This window comes from Zingiber officinale, chromosome 3A, assembly GCF_018446385.1.
Source record: "Zingiber officinale cultivar Zhangliang chromosome 3A, Zo_v1.1, whole genome shotgun sequence".
Taxonomy (NCBI): Eukaryota; Viridiplantae; Streptophyta; class Magnoliopsida; order Zingiberales; family Zingiberaceae; genus Zingiber; species Zingiber officinale.
Window position 1 is genome coordinate 19480632 of NC_055990.1, and position 9434 is coordinate 19490065.

Below are 9434 nucleotides of genomic sequence, written 5' to 3' on the forward strand. Positions count from 1 at the left end.
AAGGTCGCCGCTCGATCGTTGGTGAAGACAGGGGTTTAAGGTTGTCTCTCGACCGCTGATGAAGATAGGGGTTTAAGGTCCCCGCTCGACCGTTGGTGAAGACAGGGGTTTAATGTTGCCGCTCGACCGTTGTAATGTGTAGACAAGAGCTTATAGTCACCGCTCAACTTTTAACTTGGCTGATTGGCTCAAGAGTCTAGATAACTTGTGCTTTTATTAATATTTTCCCTGCATCCAAATGACATATGTGCACTTATACAGATGCATACTCACGCACCTGGCTGTAGCCAGCGGCATGGATCTCGAGTCACCGGGCGTGAGCCTTGTTTGTTTGGAAGCACCGTTGGTCGGCCTAGCAACGATCATGCTATTTCTCCCCGAGCAAAGTTGCTCAGCTTTCCTCTTCTCGATATGCAAGTTTGCTCTGTTCGGTAGAGGCTGGGGGCAGAACCCTGATTGTCCCTATGAGATTGATGATAGCGTGGCTCAGCCGTCATCCTCTCTTCGTCCATTCGCTCGGTCGATTGGCGCCTGTGTCGTCGATCAGGAGATGGTGGTCGACGGTGACATTCTCCTTGTGGCGGCCGACTATCTATCGTCGTCAAGTCGTAGCAATCTCGGGTGTTGTGTGTTGGTGAATGGTGGATAGAGAAAAACATTGGCGTCCACACCCTACCTCTTGCAGCCTTTGGTCGGCTGGTTGCCATATACTGCACGACATGCGTCCTTGGCTCGTATGGTTGCACTTCCCATGATCGGGGCCCCTTGGGAGCCTGATGGCTACTCGACGAATGCCACTCAGATCCTCCTATGGGCTCGGCGGGCATCTCCTTCTTCCTTGCCGTCTGGGCTTCTTCCACGCTGATATATTTGTTGGCGGTCGAAGTCCCTTAACGACTTCCAAATGAGCGATCGGAAGAACTTTCCTTCAGTGAGTCCTTGGATGAAGGCGTTCACCAACACGTCCGAGGAGACCGACGGGATATCCATCGCCACCTGATTGAAACGTTGGATGTAGGCCCTCAATGCCTCTCTAGGCCCTTGCTTGAGCGAGAACAAGTTCACGCTCGTCTTCTGGAAGCGGCTGTTGGTGGTGAAGTGGTGAAAGAATGCCGCTTGGAAGTCCTTGAAGATGTGGATTGATCCGTCCAACAATCTCTTGAACCAGCGTTGTACTGATCTGGAGAGGGTGGTGAGGAAGACCCGACACTTGACTCCGTCGGTGTACTGATGAAGCATGGTTACGTTGTCAAATTTGGCCAAATGGTCGTCTGGGTCGATGGTTCCGTTGTACTCTCCAATTGCCAACGGAGTGTAGTGTTTTGGCAGAGGGTCCTTCAGAATCCCCTCCGAAAATTGCTGATTAACCCGCTCGGGTGAATCATCATCTCTGGGTTCCTTCCCTTTCCTTGCATCCCGAACAGGCGTGTTGTCTAAGGAAGACCCCCAGTTATTGTCCGCTTTTCTCCGATGGGTTCCAGATCAGTGCTTGGTGGAAGGGGATAGGCGCATTGGGCGCGCCCCCATACGTGTCGACCGGCTTCTTGCTATTACCCTAAGTGGATACTTGGTTTGCTTAGTCACACTGTTCAACTGGGCGACCTACAGCTGAGGCTGCAGGCTCTTGCGCTTGGTGTTCGGCCAATGTCTGTTGACGCTTGGCCAACGCCTGTTGTTATTGTTGCTCCACTATTTTCGCCGCTTGGTCTTGTATGAATATGTCAAGCTCCCTTGCGTCAGCGTCACCATTGTGAAGCGTCCAACATCCAGCGTCTTCCATCTTCCCGTTCAGATGCAGGTTGCGTTCCCACAGACGATGCCAAAATGATCCTGTCTGAAACCGTGAAGTTGGAAACCTGAGAGGTGGTGACTGTTGGAACCCCAAAGTTGTTTTGGTGTGATCAACAAGTTAAGTTATGTCCTGTGTTGTTTTAACCTTGTGTCTAAGTGTACAGGAGCTTAGGAGCACAGGTACTCGAGCGGAAGACGCAACTAGCGAGAAGGACGGCACGCGGTGCGTCTGAGGGACGAGGTGCTGTGGAAGAATACCCCGGTGGACGAGAAGGAAGCGTGCGGTGGTTCCGAGGGATGAAAGTCGGAGCGGAAGATTGCTCGGGGAGCAAGAGACGCAGCTAGCGAGAAGGTCGGCATGGGGTGCGACCGAGGGACGAAGACTGCGGATGAGTACGCTGGTGGACGAGAAGGAAACACGCGGCGATTCTGAGGGACGAGAAGCCGGAGTGGAAGGCTGCTCGAGAAGAACGGAACTTAAGTTCGGGTGAGCCCTTTTTCGGATGGCAGAGATCACCCAAGCGAGCGGATCCGGAGGAGAAGAACTGGACCGAGGCGGGACTGAACCAAAAAAGAGGTCCCGGACGAAAAAGTCAACATCTGTTGACTTTGGGCTCCGGGGCGCCGGGAACCCTTTCGGGCGTCCGAACCCGACTTTTGACCAGGATCGAGATTTGACTCGATTTGATAGTTGGGGGATAAAGTTTATCCCCCCAGGGCGCCTGGAACCCTTCAGGGCGCCCCGACCAAGGCTATAAATATAGCCTCGACCCAGAAGCTTTTAAAACGAACTCAGAATTGTAAATCCAACGCTTGTGTGCTTTAGAGTTTTATTGAGCTTCTTTCTTTTTGTGCGTCAACGTTGTAAGAGGCTTCTTCGCCTAAAGGAGATTGATATTGGGCTTAATTTTCCTTGGATTAACAACCACATCAGTTGTAACCAAGTAAACACTGGTGCCTCTTATTTTATGCTTTTAATTTTCTGCTTAATCTATTTATGCAAGTGTTAGCTTAAAGAGTTCGAGGAAGGGTTGTTTCTTTTATGTTTACAGGACTATCTAACAACCCCCTTCTAGCCGACACAATGGTCCTACAAGTGGTATTAGAGCCGAGACACCTCAGAAGGACTAACCGCCGTCTGAAGCAACAAAATGATGGCCGGAGCTAGCGACTACCCACCAGCATTCGAGGGGGAGTTTGCCGTTTGGAAACAAGAAATGGAGGTATATCTTAATTCTGATTTTGGTATTTCTTTAATATTAAAATTTGGCTATGAAGCACCAAAGACAACGAATGGAGAAGAACTCGATCTACGCCTCTGGAACAAGAAGTAACGTGACGAGTCAATGGCAAACGGTCGGGCAGAATTTCACATTCTAACCGTAATACCAAATGAAGATTTCAATAGAGTTGGCGAGTACAAAAGCGCAAAAGAACTTTGGAAAAAGTTCTTGAAGATTCATGAAGAATCAGAAGAAGCCAAATCCGAGACTAAAGAAATTGCCAAAACAACAATCATAGCAGAAGACCCACCTAAAGATAAAGAAAGCTCAACCGAGATGAGCATCGAGAAAGGGGGAGAGTCTTCAGAATAAAGTAATTCAACAGGGGGAGAACCAACGACCGATGAGGTAAGTAAGGTATGGTCTCTACCCTCCGAACAACTGGTTAATTCAATAGAAAAGTTGCGTGGAGCTTATTGTGATTTAAAAATTAAATTATCGAATAATTCAATAGAAAAGTTGTCTGGAGATTTTTGTGATTTAAAAATTGAATTATCGAAAGAGTGTTTCGGTTTACCAATTATCTTGAAAGATTCTTACGAATTACAAAATATTTTGATAAAAGAATTTTGCAAGTTAGAAAATATTTTGACAAAAGAATTTTGCAAGTTAGAAATTTTGCTGAAAGACTTTTGTGAATTACAAAATATTTTGTCGACAGATTTTTGCAAATTAGAAATTATGACAAAATACTTCTGCGAATTACAAAATATTCTTCTGAAAGAATTTTGCAAAGTAAAGACATTACCGAAAGAATTTTTACAAATTATATCGTCAAAAAATTCTATTAAATTAGAATTTATACTATCAAAATATCTTTGCAAATTAGGAATTCAAAATACAATAGAAAATGACATGTTACAATTTATACAAATTTCTACATGTTCAAACTTTCTTGCTTCAAAGTTAAGAAATTATGATAAGTTAAAATGGAAATTTAAAACCTTCTGATAAAAGCATAAAAAAAATGATGAAATAAAATTAAAAATAAATACATAGATTTTTTTTTATTATTTCTACATGTTCCAAAATTTTTTTTTATGCATAAAGTTTTCTACTGAGAAAATTCTTATTTTTCATGATGAAAACTTAGAAATTTTCCAAAAGTTATTTTTAACTTAGAAATTTTCTCTGATATTTTGAGATTGCTTTTGTGGAAATTATTACAAAATTTTCAAAGTTCTCAAAATTTTCTAAAAGTTCTTAATGACTTAGAAATTTTTTTAGAAATTTTCTTTAACTTAGAAATATTGTACAGGAAATCAGTGAAATAGATCTTTATAAAGTTTCTAAGTGTCAAATCTTAGATTTTTCTTACAATCCCAATTTTTTATGTAATCAAAGGGGGAGAAGAAAAAGTATAAGTCTAGGGGGAGGTAGAAATTGAAAAATTAAAATTGGAATTTAATTTTTTTCTATCTTGTTGCACATGATTGGAATATTAAAATGTTTAATTTTTATATCTATTTTTGACCCTAGCTTAACTTGGGTTGATCACATCAAAAAGGGGAAGATTGTTGGAACCCAAAGGTTATTTTGGTGTGATCAACAAGTTAAATTAGGTCTTGTGTTGTTTTAACCTTGTGTCTAAGTGTGCAGGATCTTAGGAGCACAGGTACTCGAGCAAAAAACGTAGCTAGCGAGAAGGACGTCATGCGGTGCGTCCGAGGGATGAGGTACTGCGGAAGAGTACCCCGGTGGGCGAGAAGGAAGCGTGCGGTGGTTCCGAGGGACGAAAGCCGGAGCGGAAGATTGCTCGGGGAGCAAGAGACACAACTAGCGAAAAGGTCGGCACGGGGTGCGACCGAGGGACGAAGATTGCGGATGAGTACGCTGGTGGGCGAGAAGGAAACACGTGGCGATTCAGAGGGATGAGAAGCCGGAGCGGAAGGCTGCTCGAGAAGATCGGAACTTGGGTTCGGGTGAGCCCTTTTCCGGATGGCAGAGATCACCCAAGCGAGCAGATCCGGAGGAGAAGAACCGGACTGAGGCGGGACCGAACCAGAGAAGAGGTCCCGGACGAAAAAGTCAACATCCGTTGACTTTGGGCTCCGGGGCGCCCGAAGCCCTCCGGGGCGCCCGGACTCGACTTTTAACTATGATCGAGATTTGACTCGATCTGATCATTGGGGGATAAAGTTTATCCCCCCCAGGGCGCCCGGAACCCTTCGGGGCTCCCGTCCAAGGCTATAAATATAGTCTTGGTCCAGAAGCTTTTAAAACGAACTCAGAATTATAAATCCAACGCTTGTGCGCTTTAGAGTTTTAGTTGAGCTTCTTTCTTTTTGTGCGTCAACGTTGTAAGAGACTTCTCCGCCTGAAGGAGATTGATATTGGGCTTAATCTTCCTTGGATTAACAACCACATCGGTTGTAACCAAGTAAACACTGGTGCCTCTTATTTTATGCTTTTAATTTACTGCTTAATCTATTTATGCAAGTGTTAGCTTAAAGAGTTCGAGGAAGGGTTGTTTCTTTTATGTTTACAGGACTATCTAACAACCCCCTTCTAACCGGCCCAACGGTCCTACAGCGACTTCGCTGACCGGATATGGACTTCGCTCCGCTCTGCAAAACAAACAGTGTCAGTGCCAAACCAGGGAAGGGATCCCCGACGTTAGCCCTCCAACGCTCAAGTCATTCATCGAAAATTGTGGAGAAGCAGAGCAACAGTAGCAATAGTGGAATTCAATAGAAACACATACCTTCGCCGGTGAAGGACCCCCTTTATATAGAGGTCTGGTGGGCAACGTGCATGCTTCTCGAGGCATGTGTAGCTCTCCCAAGTGTCCCATGAAAGGACCTTGTCAGGAAAATACCTCAAATACCATACCTTAACAGGGCATGCATATCTCTGCCGTGACAGTAGAAGTTTTGATTGTACGATCCGTCTGTCGACCATGCCTCGTGTCAGTGACACTATCTCCTAAAAGGATGTCGAGAGATACTACAGTGGTCCCGTTACTTGGCCGAGCGTGGTAGACGCTCGGTCGAGACTTCGCGCCGTCTATGGGCAGGTCTCGTTGGTTGGCCGATGCCCCGCTCGGCTGGGACTCCGCTCTGTCCCGAGCCAGGTTCCGTTGCTTGGTCGAGTGGGGTAGCCACTCGGCCAGGAATCCGCTTCGTCCCTAGCCAGGTCCCGTATGACGTCTTGCCACTCTGTATCGAGCGTCGGTTGCCTTGCGTGTCATCTCAAGACTGCGTGGGGGTTAGCTCGGCCCCGTCTCCTGCCGGTCGGGCCCTGACCACCCGACCGGCCATTGTAATTCTCTCTCATTCTGCCTTTTGACATCCGGATATTGATCGTCTTGACTTTGACTTCCACCCTGATAGTTAACCTAATGCCAAATAAGCTTCCCTCCATAGCCGCATCAATTTCCTTTTTAAAATAAATAATAAATAAATAAAATCCAAAGTTCTTCTCACTCCTAAAGAACACTATATAAGTGGCCTCTAGCAACAAGCAAAACAAAACAAGAACCAAGAGCAAGAAGATGGGGAAGAAGCTAACCGAGATCGAAGTCGGAGACGATGGTGTGGCTATCATAACCATCGCCAGTCCTCCGATGAACTTCTTAGACCACGACGGTGATCTACTCGTTAGCAAACATCTTCATCCCTTTCCTAGTTGAGCATGTTATGCTCTTCATCATTGTTTGCAGTGTTTTGGAGCTTGAAAGACAATTACGATGAAGCTTTTAGAAGAGATGATGAGAAGCCATTGTTTTAACAAGCATTTGTGCTACTTTTTTGGTTTTCCTTTGTTTTGATCAAGTTTCAGTTTTCTCCAAGTGTTAGTTAAAGATTTCTCTCCTTGATCAGGCCAAGGCCTCATTTTTCGGGAGGTTTCGACATCGATGCCTTGGAAAACTTTCAAGAAAGTAATGAAGGAATAAGTAAGTTGAGTCCATCTTTCAACTTCTTCAATTGGCTCTTGTTCAATCTAAGTTCTCACACCCACAGTGATGGACAGAATCCGAACCCAAAGTCGCGGCTATCCGACAATGTGCATACCGATATTTTTCAAGGAAGTCAAAAGAAAACTATCTGTTTCAGTGTCAATTCTGCATTAATGATTTCCATATGTCATTTAGGTGTTACTAAACCATCAGTGGCTGCTATCAAAGGTCTTGTTTTTGGGGGTGGATTGGGAACACCAATGGTGAGTGATTTGATTCATTCCTTGAAGTTGTTTCTGAACTTTAGAGTTTGATAGACTTTTTATCTTTTCTCAAAAATTCAGGTATGTCATGCCCGAATTTCGGCTTCGGACACTCATCTAGCTCTACCTGAACTTACAGTTGGATTTATTCCAGGGCTTCCGTGACTAGTTGGAGTTAACAAAGCCATTGATATCATCTTGGTATGATATTCGTAATCGAAATGATTTACAAATTGTAATGATGTAGCTTTCATCTTACCCCAAATGAAAATTTGTAGTTGTCCAAGCCATTTGGACAACTACAAATTTAAACTAATTTTCATTTATGAACACATCTTACAGGTTCCTGGGATCACTGACATAGGTTTGATTCCTCGGCAAATAACTAAAATCGGAATCGTTGGAGGAAGTTCAATGGGCTCTAGTATCGCGACGACACTAATCCTCAAAAATTACCAAGTGATACTTGATGCGGCGATAGAAGGAGGCTTATCTGACACGGGGCAAATTATCATGGTGGAGGTCAAAGTTAAGGTGATCAACGTCCAAGTACTCAAGGGCCGAATGGGAGACAATGACAATGGCTGGTCGGACAGTCATGCCCTGACTGATGGGAGACAGGTCCGAGCAGACCTCCAGTCTAGCTCGGGATGATGCGTAAGACAACCGGCGCTCGATAAGGAGCAGCAGGACGTGAGGGAAATCGGGTAGCTTGTCCGAACGGGGGAAGACAAGTGCTACAAAGTCATCCCATAGAAGAGCCACTGAAGTTGACAGAGCGGAGGGATCCTGGCCGAGAGGCTACCCCGCTTGGCCAAGCAGCGGAACCTGCCCATGGACGGAAAGGAATCTCGACCGAGCAGCTACCCGGCTCAGCTCAGTCTAGCAACGAGACCACTGTAGTATCTCTCGACATCCTTTTGGGAGGTAATGCCGCTGACACAAGGCATGGTCGACAGACGAATCGTACGATGGATGCTTCTACTGTCTTATCAGGGATATGCATGTCCTGTTAAGGTATGATGTCAGAGGTACTTTCCTGACAAGCCCTTTCATAGAACACATTGGAGAGTGTGTCCATATCTTGAGAAACGCGCACATCGTCCACCGGAGCTCTATATAAAGGGGGTTCATCATCGACAAAGGTACACGTTATCTATTGTTTGTGCGTAACTCTACAATTACTCTACTTTTCTCCACATTTCGATGATCGACTTGAGCGTCGGAGGACCAACGCCGGGGATCTCTTTCCTGGCTCGACATTAACGTTACTTATTTCACAGAGCAGAGCGAGATTAATATATGATTAGCGAAACCACCACCTCCCTAACTTTCCAATTCCTGCCTACGGATAGGATCAATACTCCAAAGAAGTAGGTGAGAACAACTTGAATGAGGGAATTTATGGAGTCAAAGGTATCACAATCTTTTATCACTTCCGAACAGCAACTTGAACTACAAGTATGCTTTGAAAATTTGAAGATCTTACTCACTATTCGGCGGTCTTCACAGAGAATTTGTGCGGTTTCGTCAGAGAAGGAAACATGCTGCAATGATTGATTTCTAAACTTTTTACCCCCTCTATGCTATCAGACAGTTCTTGAGGATTTGCATTCAAAACAACAAGTGTTTGCATATCTTGAGAAATATTGTTCTTCAAACTGTATATCGGCTACTAACACTTGTACATTTGATCTCAACTCAATCGGAGAAAGGACTGAGGCTCAAGATCGTATTGTCGGGGCACATATCTATAGGTAAACACAATGCAAATTCCGCAACAACACTACCGGGGTGGTGTGATCCTTTGGCCTGACTCACTTGGTGCAAGTTATGCATGCAAGAGATTGGAGGAGTGGTCGAAGGTGTATGGCGAGTTCTTCAAGCCTAGTGCATTCTTGAGAGAGGGCAGGGAAAGGCATACCATTGGTGAGATTTAATAGTATTCCTCCTTCATTGTGTGTATAATTTGTATGATCTTAACATATTCTATAACTTTAATTATGCCCTTTGGTTGCCGATATAACTGAGTTATCAAAATTTTCAAATTTAGAAATATGAGCAAGTTAGTAGCGATTTATACTGCTCCCCAAGTACTGAAGGAATGCAAATGAAAGCAGTACGAATTCACTTCCAGCTTCATCCTCGGAGGCCAGCAAACTAGTTTTTTTAACATCACTAAAATGTTAACATTTCATG

General features: G+C 44.7%; 1 protein-coding gene across 1 annotated transcript; it reads right to left on the bottom strand.

Moving 5' to 3' along the window:
- Positions 1–798: 798 nt before the first annotated feature.
- Positions 799–1239, bottom strand: LOC122050240. The gene has a single exon (XM_042611163.1). The coding sequence runs from the start codon at positions 1237–1239 to the stop codon at positions 799–801; it is 441 nt and encodes a 146-aa protein (XP_042467097.1).
- Between the last annotated feature and the right edge of the window lie 8195 nt (positions 1240–9434).

Bases quoted from the DNA above. Each gene is read 5' to 3' on its own strand.
- LOC122050240 (XM_042611163.1), bottom strand. From the start codon at position 1,239: ATGCTTCATCAGTACACCGACGGAGTCAAGTGTCGGGTCTTCCTCACC.